We start from the raw sequence: 14,994 nt of genomic DNA, 5'->3' as shown, positions 1-14,994 counted from the left end.
GAACACGTGTCGGCCATTTGATTTGTGGGGCAGTGAACATGACAATTACTATAGCCTTCAAAGAAACTGACAACTGCGTTTTAGACTTCAAAGCGCTCACGTCTCTTTTATCGCGCAATTAGCCAAACAACTATAGATGGCTCCATCTTATCACAACATGTGGCTCTCCACACCACTCTTTCGCCTGAGAACAAAATGATTAGAGTTTTGCATTTCATCCTGGGCCGGGTCCCTGCGCGAGGCGCACTGCCGCTGTTTGCTCCTGTAATATATTTCAGCATATACAGTTAAAGTCAGAATTATCCTAAATGTTTCTGCATTGACATTTCTAAACATAACAGTTTTAATAATTCATTTGACTGATTTCTTTTATCTTTTGCAATGATGACAGTGCATAATATTTTACTAGATATTTTAACACGCAACCGATTAGAACATAATTTAATCGAAATAGAAGCTAGGTTATCCTCATCTGCAAACAATTCAACAGCTTAGTTCATGCACAGCAGGAGCAGGTTATCTAATAATAACAAATTAAATAATAATTTCTCTTTTTTTAGCCAAAAAGCCTGATAGACTAATGTTGTGCAATGAAATATAGTTACTAACTGACAAGAATACGCATGGACAGTGCTTCTACATATTTAATTCATAAAAAAGAACAGCAAGAAAGGGGAAATTGATGGATTTGTGCCGAATATTAGCATCATTTACCCATAACAATGTAGAGTAGCTATTACTGCCAGTATGTTAGTGTGCTCTTTATACAGTTTTTATTCAATTAGCAGTTAAGTGGAATAAATAAATATATTAATTAAAATGCGAATCAAAGTATAAATAGCGGAAGCAAACAAATAGATTTCCCCTGATAGCAAATAATAATCCGACTACAAATATAAAAGCAGACACTAACCCTCTATAACATCGTGACCAATGACTAAATCAGACCGATGAAAACATTAGTGAACTGTAGCTCTGACATGGGCATGAGGCTTATAAATGACTGAAAAACAGCTGCGGGTGAAGTATATTAATCGCAAGTGCTCAGTTTGTGATCACATCTCTGTTATGTTCTGTTGATTTGTAATTTCAAATATTCGTAGCTTGAAACAGATGGAAATATAACTGCTATTAGTATGACTACTCATAGTCATACTAATGGAGCAGTGCTCAGATTATCGAGCAAAAAAAAAGAAAAAGACCGCTGGGAAACATAACCTGCTTTGTGTTTTTGTAGGAAACACAGTTTAGATCTTTTTAGGGTAGGAGGTGTGTGAGTTATTGCTGTCTAGGAATATCGAAACAAAACCAACTTAACTCCACTCCTTTAGCGCCCCTCACAGAGCTTGATCCACACTGGCATTTCTCCTCGTGGGTTTTTGGTTTTAAAAAGGGAAAAAATTCCACTATCCCATCTAAATTTTTAGGATACTGGGTATTAGATTTGCAAAATCCATATGCACAAGGCTTTGGCCTGTTTCCCTCGCTCGAAAGCTTGACAGAGCCCCTGCGCGTACCTACGGTTGCGAAGCCATGATTGGTGGGTGGTGGTTTTTGGGTGTGGCTTATCGAAAGGTCAATTACATGCATGGATTTAATCAATAAGTACAATGGTAAAGCATGTATTTGCACAATAAGTACATTGTAACAAATTCTTAATTTCCGTATAAGTATATACTAGTTAAGGGCACTTAAAATAAAGTGGTACCATAATTATTAACTGATTTAAATGTACAGACATTGTTTTATTTTTTTTTGTTTTTTTTTTCTCACATTGAGTGTTGTTGACTCTTGCTATATTAAAAGGGACGTTTGGAGTTCAAAAACAGGATTTTCACATCTTTAGACCAATTAGATTTCATTTGCTTGTGACTTTTCAACTTGACTGAGATTAATAAATATATTTAAAAAATTAATTTGAATAACAAAATACTAATAATAAAAATAAAGAATTTTGCAATCAAATAAATTTGATCTGAAATAAAATCTACGTGAAAAGATGTATTTTTATTTGATTTATTATTATTATTATTATTATTATTATTATTTTTACAGTTTCTATTCAGATTTGTTGGCTCTTGCTATATTAAAAGGCGGTGTTGGAGTTCAAAAAGGAATATACATTCCTGCATACCAATGAGATTTAATTTGCTTGTGACTTTTCCACTTGCTTGTGATGAATGAATAAATAAAAATAAAAAAGAAATCTGACTGAATAATTTTGAATTGTAATAATATTACTACTACTACTAATAATAATAATAATAATAGTAATTACCAACTAAAAATAAAGAAATTTACAGTAAAATATTTGCTAATTGAATAAAAGGTACATATGGTTTTAGACAATTTTTTTCACAATAAGTGTTGTTGACTGATTTATAAGGCTGTGTTGGAGTTTTAAAACAGGATTTTCATATACCTTTAGACCAATAAGATTCCAATTGCCTGTGACTTTTCCACTTGATTTAATATAATAAATACATATTTAACATCCAATTGAAAAAAATTATATTAATAATGATTAACACCAACTAAAGATAAAGACATTTACAACCAAATCAATTTGATCTGAAAATGTACATGAATAGATGTCTATTTTATTTGATTTTTACTTTTTTTCCACAATTTTCATTAAGATTTGTTGGTAAATTAAAAGGCAATGTTGGTATTCAAAAACAGGACATGAATACCGGTAGACCAGGGATGTCAAACTCAATTCCTGGAGGACCGCAACCCTGCAGTTTAGTTCCAGCCCTGCTCCAACACACACCTGTAGGTTTCAAACAAGCCTGAAGGACTCAATTAGTCTGATTAGGTGTGTTTAAATAGTGTTGGAACTAAACTGTGCTAGGCTGCTGCCCTCCAGGAATTTAGTTTGACATCCCTGCCAATGAGATTTCATTTGCTTGTGACTTTTCCATTTACTTGTGATTAATGGAGAAAAAAGAGAAACATCCAGTTAAAAAATATTGAACACCAAAAATAAAGTAATTTGTGATAAAACAAAAATGTGAACTGAAATTAAATCTATTTATTCTTATTTGACTTTTTTCACAGTTCCCTTAACATTTTATTAAATTTTATGTTAAAAAGTGGTGTTGGAGACCAATGAGATTTAATCTGCTTGTGACTTTTCAATTTGCTTGTGATTAATCAATAAAAAATCCAGTTGAAAGAATTTACATAAAGATGTTAATAACTACCAACTAAAAACGTACTAATTTGTAATGCAATAAATGTTAACGGAAATAAAATCTTATTCATTCATTTTCCTTCAGCTAAGTCCTTTATTTACCAGGGGTTGCCACAGTGGAATGAACTATCAACTATTCTGGCATATTTTTAAGTAGCGGATGCCCTTCCAGCCGCAACCCAGTACTGGGAAACAATTAAATCTCAATTTTCTTTATTTATTTTTTACATTTTCTCAATTTCCAATAACTTTTGTTTACTCTTCCAATATAAAAATGCAAAAGTAAAACTAATAAATGATTGTTTTCTTTTTTTAAAACTCAATTTCCATGACAGTATGAACAATAAAAAAGACGACGATGATTCATGTGCATGGACATCAACAAGACAACTCAAAATCCAACAATGAAATCATCAAATAAAATACATAATAAAAGAAAACCCAACGCATAAACAATGGGTGTGAAAGGTAATATGTTTAATCATGCTGGATTTTATTACAAGAATTTAAAACCAATGTCTATTTTCTTTGCATGCATTTATGGCTTTTTCCATTGCAGTTGTACAGAAAAACACAGTTCATGCACCATGCTTGGAGTAATGTATGTTATTTAATACCACTGCATCTCGTGACACACAGGATATGCAATGAAAATACAGAAGAAAAAAATAAAACATAAAAAATAAAAGCATGTGAGATGCTGGCATGGCACATGGTGTTTGGATTTGCTGAAGAAATTCCCCCTGTCATTTGCGTGAGACTCTCTGAATGCAGAGACCAGCTCTGACAGTTTTACACTGCACCAGATGGCAAGCAATCCTTCCCACCGTCACACTGGCTCCAGGCATGGCACAGCATTGAAACGTTCACACAAGTACACACACACACACACACATATGAACACTTCCATCCCATTGGAACCGCTCTGGCAAATCAATATGCCCGAAAACCACAGGGATTGGTTTCGCACTGTTTTCAAACTAGGCCAAACTCGAGCTACCGTAAAATTTACTGTACCACCACAGTGCATTCGGCGATCTATTCTGGAAACAAACCGAAACGGAAAACTCATAGCCCATGTCTCTCAGCAAATCTATTTGTGAGGCACCAAAAATCACACACTTTGGCGAGCCAGTCTGTAGTGATAGTTAGCATGATGCTAACTAGATAATGTAAATACAGGTAAGTTAGTAGTAAAAGCGAGCTAGATGTCTTAATACTGTGGAATTTACTGGAGGTTAATGTGTTAATATGTTATAAAGACGAAGCTACAAAAGCAAACACTGGGATTGATGCTGTCTAACACAGTAGGATCAATGCTAAAGCTTAATCGACATCTATTTCTGGATTGAGCTGATCAATTCAACAGAGAGAGAGAGAGAGAGAGAGAGAGAGAGAGAGAGTGAGAGAGAGAGAGAGAGTGAGAGAGAGAGAGTGAGAGAGAGAGAGAGAGAGAGAGAGAGAGTGAGAGAGAGAGAGAGAGTGAGAGAGAGAGAGTGAGAGAGAGGGATTCCTCATGTGATTTTATAATATATTTTTAAATATATTTCCCAAATTATGTTTAACAGAGCAAGGAATTTTTATCTGAGTATTTACCATCTTTTTTTTTTTTTTTTTTTTGAGAATGTGTTTTGTTTTATTTTGACTAGAATCCCTGCTGAAAAAAAACAGTTTAAACCAGCCTAGGCTGGTTATCTGGTCGAACCCAGCCAAAACCAGTGTTGCCAGATGTAGCTGACTGATACCACCCCAAAAACTATCCGAAACCCGCGAAATGCAACAAAAACCACCCATAAATCTAAAGGCTACCATAAGTGGTTTTAAAGTCGAGGACCGCGGGGGTGAGGGGATGGGGGGTGGAGGGGGGTTGATGAGAAGAAAAGGATGGCATCCCTTGAGGGGGAGGGCTTCAGTGAAGACTGGAGGGTTGATTTGGTTCCTGTAGCGAGAGAACAAAAGCAGGTAATAAGTGAAAACCTGGGGGTGTCTGGGGATAAGTGTCTGGGGGGTGCACCGTTTCAAAACTGCCCAAATTTTTCTCTACCCACCTATGACGTTTTTTAGCCGCACAATCAAATAATAAAAAAAAAAAAACACTCAATCTGGCAACACTGGCTGGTCAAGCTTGTTTTGCCTGCACATTTTTCAGCCTGACCAGATAAGACCAGGCTAGAAATGAAAATGGCCAAAACCCTTCTAAAACCAGGCTGGTCGACCAGCTAAAACCAGCCAACCTGCTTAGGATAGTTGAAGCCATTTTTTTTGTTGTTGTTGTTCATTTTTTTTAATCTTTTTTTTTTGTTCATTTTTTTGTTCATTGTTCATTTTTTTTGTTCATTAGAGATTTTAACCATTTTAAAATCAGTATTATTAGTCCTCTTAAGCTTTTTTTTTCAATAGTCTACAGAACCACTATTATACAATGGCTTGCCTAATTACCCTAACTCACCTAGTTAACCTAATTAAGCAATTAAATGTCATTTTAAGCTAAATTCTAGTATCTTAAAAATATCTAGCAAAATATTTACTGTCATAATGGCAAAGACACAATAATTCAGCTATTAAAAATTAGTTATTAAAACTATTATGTTTAGAAATGTGTTACAACAGAAATGCGGGGGTGGGGGTTGGGAGGTATACAGGGGGACTAAATCAGGAGGGCTAATAATTCTAATAAAAATACAGCAATAATCTGGGAAACCAAAGTATAAAGAGTTTCCATTTTTGAGCAGCACCTAGATATTTGTTCTCATCTATTTTCAGTATCTTTGGCCATTCACACAAGCCAACCAATAATGTCAGGTCATGTAACAGTAGGAACGTACAGTACAGTCCAAACAGTACATTGATCTCCGGCTGTCCGTGTGAATAGGATGTTACAAATAACACCTGATGGATATCTAATGCTGGACCAAGCTGACCCATTAGGTCACATTGATTTAGTTTGATTTAGACTTAACAAATGTTTATTATTATTATTTTGCAATATAGCAATTAGATTTTTTTATTCATTAGAAAATCCTGGAATAATTCCGGTGTATTTAAAATTTTAATTAAATACAACTGTGTTGAAAATTGATAACAAAAAAATTTAAACTGACTTTTGAAAGTTTGAAAGTTTCATTTATCAATTTTCCTTCAGCTTAGTCTTTGATTTATCAGGGCTCGCCACAGCGAAATGAATTACCAACTATTCCAGCATATGTTTTACGCAGTGGATACCCTTCCAGCCACAACCCAGTACTGGAAAACACCCATACACACACAAGCATACACTACGACCAATTTAGTTTACCCAATTGACATAGCGCATGTCTTTTGACTGTTGAGTAAACCGGAGCACCCAGAGGAAACCCAAACCAACATGGGGAGAACATGCAAACTCCACAAACAAATGCCAACTGGTCCAGCCTGCATGGCCAGCATGGTGGCGTAATGGGTAGCACAATTGCCGCAAGAAGGTCGCTGTTTCGACCCCCGGCTAGGTCAGTTGGCATTCTGTGTGGAGTTTGCATGTTCTCCCTGTGTTCGTGTGGGTTTCCTCCGGGCACTCTGGTTTCCCCCACAGTCCAAAAACATGTGGTACAGGTGAATTGGGTGAGCTAAATTGTCCGTAGTGTTTGTGTGTGAATGAGTGTGTGTGGATGTTTCCCAGTGATAGGTTGCAGCTGGAAGGGCATGCGCTGTCTAAAACATATGCTGGATAAGTTGGCGGTTCTTTCTGCTGTGGTGACCCCAGATTAATAAAGGGACAAAGCTGAAAAGAAAATGAATGAGTGAATAATAAGTTAACTTAATTCCTTCTTGTTGTCCCAACATAAATCGATTGTGTAGAACCCAACATTTTTTAGAGTGTAATTTCTGTTTTAAAATGTATGAAACAAGCATTATAATTTACGTGAAATGAACTGAAATGGGGAAATCAATAGTAACAACATCCATATAATGATATCACAAATGTACTTATTGATTAGACTCTGAAACTGGACTGACACAGTTTCAGTTTACTATATGTTAAGCTGCTTTGACACAATCTACATTGTAAAAGTGCTATAGAAAAAACATTAATTGAATTTAAATGAATTAGATGAACAACAGCAAGAATTTGTGTGTGTGTGTGAGTTTAAAAGAAGTCTAATAGACATCTAACAGATGTCTAAACAAACAAAGCAACAAGCAAAAACAAATGGCTGTCTTTTTGAAAATCTAATCAACGTCTAAGAATTGTCCAAATCTAGTTCGTGCTTTCATGACTTCTAGGCTGGATTACTGTAATGCTTTGTTCACTGGTTGCCCAGCATCCTGTTAACAAACTTTAGTTATTTCAAAATGCAAATGCCAAATTTCCTTCCAGGTCTAGAAAATATGATCATATCAATCTAATTTTGTCCTCCTTACACTGGCTGCCTATTAAGTTCCATATTAATTTTAAAATATTACTTCTTACCTAGCTTTAAATAATCTAGCTCCTGTTTATCTAACCAACCTTCTACCTCGCTACAATCCAACCTGCTCTTTAAGATCTCAAAACTCAAAGCCTCTGGTAATACCTAGAACAGCAAAGTCAAGTAAAGGAGGTCGAGCCTTCTCATTTATGGCTCCTAAACTATGGAATAGCCTGATAATGTCCAAGGCTCAGACACACTCTCCCAATTCAAAACTAGATTAAAGACCTATCTTTTTTAGTAAAGCATCCAAGACCTGTGAAAGGATGATCCCAAGGTATCCATATTTCTAGACCAGGCCGTATCCCGAGCTGATGCTGATCATGGAGGAAGGGAGTGCATGAGACTGATGCCTGAAAGACCAGTGACAAACGTCCCCGAATTGATCCTGTGGTCCAGCCTGACCACACCTGCAGCTTCAAGCTTCTCCAGCCTCTGGCGCCTGGATTGCAGTTTCACACAGAACTTTTGGCCAGAAAATAATGGTTGTGCCCAACAGAGCCTAGTTTTTAGAGGTCAGAGTCTAGTTTTTGAGATTCAAGATTTTTAGATTCAAGAATAAAAAACCTAGAGAGAAACCAGGCTCAGTTAGACACAATCATTTCTCCTGGCTGGAAGCTGGACCTCAGCGAAGACTCGTCTGTCCCTGGGTCATCACAGGAATCAGTCCAGGATATGGAAACCTTGGTATCATCTCGTCGCTGGTCTTGGATCGAGTCAGTGGCGCTGCATTGTCTGTGGGCCTCGGGATGAGTATCCCCAGGTGGAAATGGAGATAAAGGAAATAATTAGCGTAGCTGCTGTTCATAGTGTATATAAACGAGATGCAGAAACCTGCATGGAGCACATTTATGTATCATACCGCTAAGTGATGCACTATGATACACTGATCAGTATATGCTTTACTAAAAAGATAGGTCTTTAATCTAGTTTTGAATTCTGAGAGTGTGTCTGAGGCTCTGACATTATCAGGAAGGCTATTCCAGAGTTTAGGAGCCATAAATGAGAAGGCTCGACCTCCTTTACTTGACTTTGCTATTCTAGGTACTACCAGAAGCCTTGAGTTTTGAGATCTTAAAGAGCGAGTTGAATTGTAGCGAGGTAGAAGGTTGGTTAGATAAACAGGAGCTAGATTATTTAAAGCTTTATAGGTAAGAGGTACCATTTTAAAATTAAATTCGAAACTTTACATGCAGCCAGTGTAACGAGGATAAAATTGGGTTAAAATGGTCATCAAATAGTTATCAAATAGTATGAATAGTCATCAAATAATAAGGAATGAAAGCCTACAAAAGTTTAGTCTGTCTAATCCATGTTGTTGGGCTATTCTTAGACATCAGATAGATTATCACTGAAATCCCAAATTTAGCCTTGTTTTAGCCTAGCCGTCTTTGTTTAGATGTCTATTACACATCTAATAAACACACAGTTGCTTGTTGGGAATAGTTCAGGATATGACTTTTGGTCGGTTTGAAATCCTAAAAGGAGTCCTAAAACAATTAATATCCAGGTTTGAAATAGATTTTGATTTCCAAATTCAGACTGTAGCTTGCTTTATTATTTGCATTTGAATACATGATTTCCCCTACGGGTTACAATTGTGAGCATGACATGACATATACAGTACATTGACTTGACATTAACTTTTTGCATTGTGTTACCCAAAGACTATATGCACACATAGCTGGTGAAAAACGGATTAAAAACGGGTTAAACAAAGCAGACTAAACCCATGCACCGCTTCACATTCCTTTACAGAACGATTCATCTTACTGCATTCAAGCATTACATTGGACATTTCACCCGTGCCAACCTCTGACCAGTGAAGCAAGGTGAGGCACAGCCCACTGGCACTGCAGGCAAACCTGCGTTTATTTATAGGCACTTAACCCACTTTATATCGCATTTGTCAATGTCAGGCCTGTGTCCTAATCTAGCCCTCTGTCAGCACATCATTAGTAAATGCTGATCCCCACTCTACAAACACACTCATACACCACCTGCACTTTACCACATGGTCGCGAGGCAGAACAAGAAGAGAGAGTTCTAGCAGCCGCAAGGAGCAGGGATGCCCAGAACTGGAGTTTTTGGAAGTATGATACGGAAAAACATGATTGCGTAAACTTCAAAGCGTGACCCTGACTGAAAATTGGGCCACCTTTAAACATTGTTTCTGTGAAATCTTAAGCTTTGTATGGTCTTAATTATGCAATACTCATGCGGAAAAAGTGCTATTTACTTTGTGATTTGTACTCAAGTTTGATTGATCTGTCAAGTTGTCAAAATGAGCCAAAAGTTTGATTTCCAACTACACTATAAAACCCAACAGTACAACTTTATCAAATAAAATGAGTGTAGCTAACTCAAAATGTACTGAAAGTTAATTCCACTCATTTAAAAAGAGTTTTGAAGTAAATTAAATACCTAGCGCAATCCATAACTTTTTGATTTACTGGCTAATTCGTACAATTTAGTATGATTTGCTCATTACCCAATGACGGTTGGGGTTAGAAAAAAGGGGGGGGGGGGGAGGTTAAAATCGTACATTCATATGAAATAGCCACTAAACTGACAAAGCGTAAAATACTTGCGTTTCCTTGTGAGATCAGGCTGAAATACCTCATTACTTCAACTTAAATGGAGTAAGTTCACAGTACTCGAATAGGTTCATTTTTTACTCAAATGGTTTGTATCAATCGGTTTCCTCAAATGGTTTGAGTTGCCTTAACTTATTGGGTTTTACAGTACTCAGTTGATTTGAGTTGTCTTCATTTATCAGCTTTTACTGTGCTCAAATTGCTTCATTTACTCAAATGGATTAAGTTCACAGTACTCATTACGATAAGTTTTTGAACCTAAATGGTTAGTTGCAATTATAGACAAAATTATCCTAAATCTTTTTTTCTAATGTCTTACTCTCAGGAAGTTCACCTTAGCCTCAGCAGCGGGGGGAGCTTGAGATCGACCTGAGCTCAATTTTCCCTCGCCCTGCCAAAGGGGGGAGCCCTAGGCCCGAGGATCCCTTGAGCTCAGGGCTCTCTCCTGGGACAGCACGCCAAACAATCTATGTATAAATCATGAGCTAAGTGTAAACTCTTGAAGTTGTCATTTAATAAGAATATGTGGATAACTCAATTTTGACAAAAATGACAGATAAAACCTTTTAATTCCAAGGTGACAATTTGGATGGCAGTGATCCAGCCCAATGGTTCATTAAAAAAAAACAGTCATAAATGTAAGATAGATCAGTTAGTCCTGGATAGCAAAACATAGGATTTCCAAATCTTGACCAATCTGATCCAGATATTTTTTTCTGAAAAACTGGGCCCTGGATATTAGCTACAATCAGGAGGAGGGATGCCAGATGTTGAGTACTTACAAAATCCATTATCAATTCTAAAAATATAACTGAGTGGATCTTAAAACTTATGATACTGATTGATGTTCAGTAAAACTTGCCAAAATTAGCCTAATTTTTCAAATTTAGTGGTTGTTTCTAAGAAATTTTAGGCCTTTTGTACTCTGATTGGTTAGAGGGGTGTTAATTTGCTGCAATATCACACAGTGAATTGAGTACACGTTGACATGCTGCCCAAGGAAACGCAATTGAAATACAAGCAGTGCTTTTGTAAATGCGTGCTATTAAAAATGCAACACTTATGTGGTAAAGATGCACGTTTGGTCCATATATACAAACTGCTCTTAAGAACTCAAGGTTAATTTTCTCAAGTAGTCAATATGCCCAAAAGATTTCATTTCAATCTTTTTTTCCTCAAAAAGAAAACAAAAACAAATGTCAATCTTAATGAGTCACAATTTTTCAGTTTCATAATTTGGTATTCAGTTTTATATCATTCCACATCTCCAATGTGTTCATGTTTGTTTCTAGCAACCAATGGTGCTATAAACACCATTTTTATGTGTTTCCCCACAAATAAAAGAGAAAATTAAATTGACACGGTTTCACACTGAACCCCTTCAAGTGCTGTGTATGAGCCAGCAGGGCAGTGATGGCAAGATATTGAGTAGTTGCAAAACCATTATTGATTGTGACAATTCACTTATATGCATGAACTTCAAAACATATGACGCTGGCTGAAGTTTAGTAATATTCCCAAACGGGCTTTCAATTCAAATTTAGTGGTTGTTTCTGACATTTAAGGCCATTTATACTCCAATTGGTTAGAAAGGGTAACAATTTGCGGCAAAACCATGCAGTGACTTGAATACATGGTGACTTTCTGCTCAAGGCAACACAATAAAAACATAAGTGGTTTAGAGGCACATTAAAAAAATAATAAAAATGTATTGAATGCATGGTCTTAAAGCATGAAACTCATGTGGAGAAGACGCCAGTTTGATACTTATCTACAAACATTGCTTGGTTCAGATACCAATCAGGTACTAAAGTAGTCAAAATGGCCTAAAAGCTTAGTTTCCAGAAAAAAATCAGCTTTCTCCATTATCCAAGTCACAATTTTTGGTATTATAATTAGGGATTGGTGTTTAAATCAAGTTGTTATTCTTGTACATTTGCTGTTGTTTGTATTTGGCGGCCCACAGTGCCTATTTGAGGTAACACTGCATAGCAACTTGAGTATAGGGATGCAACGATTAATCGGTTTCACTATCAACCGCGATTTAATTCTTCACGGTTAATTAATCGCAAAAGCTTCTCAAAACTGCGTTTCTGCATGGAACAAACCTGCAGCAACTAAACAAAATATTGCCAACTGTGCGCTAGTTTGTACACCAAGACTAATAACCACGCACACTGGAATAACTATGACTGAGGCTATTAACTAAGGCAAGCTTGTGCAAGTTCATTATTTCCAATGGAGGGACGGGCACGCAACGCAACACGCTCATGATTTTCAGGCGCACCTAGTTAAGATGCCAGGGGGCTTTTGTGATCGCGGGAATTGCAAACGGCTAAAGTTTGAGGAAGAAGCAATGGAAAGTACACAGATTTGCAAACCCACTTAAAGTTACAAATAATGGCACTGATGAGAGCGGCAGAGGCACGTTAGTTTCGCTGCTGGGTCTATTTTTGCCGGTGCATTGATAATGACCAAAGACACATTGAATGATCAATTTTACCCAATAAATGCATTGATAATATCCGCTGATTTTAGATATTCAATTAAATAAACTTAAACTATTAGAACGGCAACAAATATTTAGTTGGACCCGAACTACAAAAAACTAAATTTAAAACAATTTTAAACTAGTATGGTTTAGAAATCAATTAATGCAAAAAATAGAGATAACTGTAAAACCGTGATTATTTCTCAGACTATAATCATACAACCAAAATTTATAGTCATTGCATCCCTAAACTTGAGTGCTTGTTTTTACATCTAAAGGGAATGGAATGAAAACAAAAGCAATGGCTTTGAGTCACATTTAAAGATGTTTTAAAGCATGGGCATGCAGAAAAAGAACATCATTTGGTTGCATATATACAAATAGCGATCAAGTTCTCAAGGTTGTTTTTTCTGTCAGGTACTCAAGTAGTAAATGTGACCCAAAACCACATTTTCAGCTTCTCCTGCACAAATCCTTACATATCAAACAACAAATCACAACCGCTCCACTTCAACCATCAACTAGGGTTGTCAAGATACTGGAATTCGATATTAATTGTTTCTGAAATTTTAAAAACGTCCTATTCTGGCAAACATTTGAGCGCTGTGGAGCACGTTCATAAACAGCGATGATTTGCCATTGTGTTCACTTGCTCAATAGAAATGACTGATTGGGCATGAAGGTCAGTGGTTCACCAAACTCACTGATGTTTACAGAGTGTAACCAGAGATATAGGGACACTGGATTGTTTTAGAGCCACGATTCGTTAGCGGATCGCTCGTATGTCAGCTTATAGACAAACTATCTGATCGAAGTGACTTCGAAATGCTCAAGTGTCCTTGTATTTGTGGTTACTCTCAGCAAACAGCGATGAGCTCGGTAAGACTTCACGGCCAATAACAGTCATTTCTGTGAGAATGGGTTCCACGGTGCTAAAATGTTCACGGAAAATGGATGTTTTTAAAATTTCAGTACTGATTGGTATCGAATTCCGACTTTGTGACAACCCTACCATCAATAAGTGACAATTTTTGGTTTCAAATCTTTTAAATCAATATCAAGTTGCTGCTCTTGTGCATTCGCCTTGGTTTGTTTCTGGTGATCAACTGTGGAATAAACATGCCACCCTTTTTATTGGGTCTCCAAAAACAAAGGGCAGAATTAAACGGACGCATCTTTACAATGAACAGCTGCAAATGCTGTATAAGCGACACCCTGCAACCAGATTTAGTCACAAGATTAAAAGGCACCGGACAAAGCCTATAAATAGGCCGAAATAACAATCACTCAGGGTTAAATTTGGAGCCCAGATATCTGGATTTGAGAAGTGGGAGGTTTAACAATACCTGTCCTTGACTTGTCTTTGCTGGCATGTGACTTTCCACACTCCTACTGACAATACAGGATCACACTGTTTCGAAAATTTACACACACACACATACAAGTACAGAATAACACACATGCACATCACTCTTGCACTCGCTTTAACACCCAGGTCGTCTCCCTTATGGGCAAGAGTGCATCTATTTCTGCTGGGCGGTGGGTGGTTCCAGTTCGGGACCGCCGTAGTATTGGCTGCAGTTGGGGTCCCCCCTCACTTTATCGGACGAGGGTATCTGGACACCAGTGTAAGGGTTGACGCACCAACACTCGCCCCTCTGTCCGTGGGTGGACATGTGGCACTGGAACACAAGAGAGGGAAGATGATGAAAGGGGTGGGGAATTGGTGGGTGTTGGGGGGCTTAATGAAAGTCTCTGGGCAAGTACGGGGTGGAGGCGCTGCCCCAAAACAGCCCTCCCGCCTCATTTGGCCCAGCACGTCTCGTTGACCCCTACTGAGCACTCCCAAAATGAGGTCATAATTGAACAGGACATAGCTGACGCTGAGACCCAAAATAGGCAAAAAACAGATTCTCGATTTTGTCCTCCAATGGCAAAGAACAAAAACTGACAGTTACAGTAATTGCAAAAGGAACAGGATGATTACGAAACAATTAAGTGTGGTGAGGTACACTGTTTTGAGTCCTGGGAATGGGGTTTTTATGTCAAAACAACATGCCCGTTCACTTTTCCGGGACACGTTGTCCTGATTTAAGCTTGTTAGCAATGTTAAGTTCTCAGTTATCAGCGCTCATCTCAAAGCTGTTTGTCCTAAACATTTATTTAGGCCGTCAGATGATTAAAGTGCATTTCTATATATTGAATAATATATTGAATCACAGAGATTATGTGTTGATATAGAAAAAATATAGATAAAGTATTGCT

General features: G+C 37.2%; 1 protein-coding gene and 2 long non-coding RNA genes across 3 annotated transcripts in view; 1 reads left to right on the top strand and 2 right to left on the bottom strand.

Annotated features, from left to right (window-relative positions):
* Positions 1–5,513: 5,513 nt before the first annotated feature.
* Positions 5,514–8,567, bottom strand: LOC141376209 (uncharacterized). Its single transcript, XR_012385639.1, has 2 exons — positions 6,783–8,567; positions 5,514–6,578 (listed from the first exon to the last, which is right to left on the bottom strand). It is a non-coding gene; the product is annotated as an uncharacterized lncRNA (long non-coding RNA).
* A 588-nt stretch (positions 8,568–9,155) lies between these two features.
* Positions 9,156–14,218, top strand: LOC141376208 (uncharacterized). The gene is made up of 2 exons (XR_012385638.1): positions 9,156–10,377; positions 10,421–14,218. It is a non-coding gene; the product is annotated as an uncharacterized lncRNA (long non-coding RNA).
* The window catches only part of igfbp2b (insulin-like growth factor binding protein 2b), a 54,560-nt gene continuing 53,408 nt past the window's right edge, over positions 13,843–14,994 (bottom strand). The window contains exon 4 of the mRNA NM_001126464.1: positions 13,843–14,411. Coding sequence (NP_001119936.1) covers positions 14,253–14,411 — 159 coding nt within the window. The 3' untranslated portion in view covers positions 13,843–14,252. The remainder of the gene's footprint in view (positions 14,412–14,994) is intronic.

Source organism: Danio rerio, chromosome 9, assembly GCF_049306965.1.
Source record: "Danio rerio strain Tuebingen ecotype United States chromosome 9, GRCz12tu, whole genome shotgun sequence".
Lineage (NCBI taxonomy): Eukaryota > Metazoa > Chordata > Actinopteri > Cypriniformes > Danionidae > Danio > Danio rerio.
The sequence above is the reverse complement of the archived record's forward strand: the minus strand, read 5'-3'. Positions and strand labels throughout refer to the sequence as shown.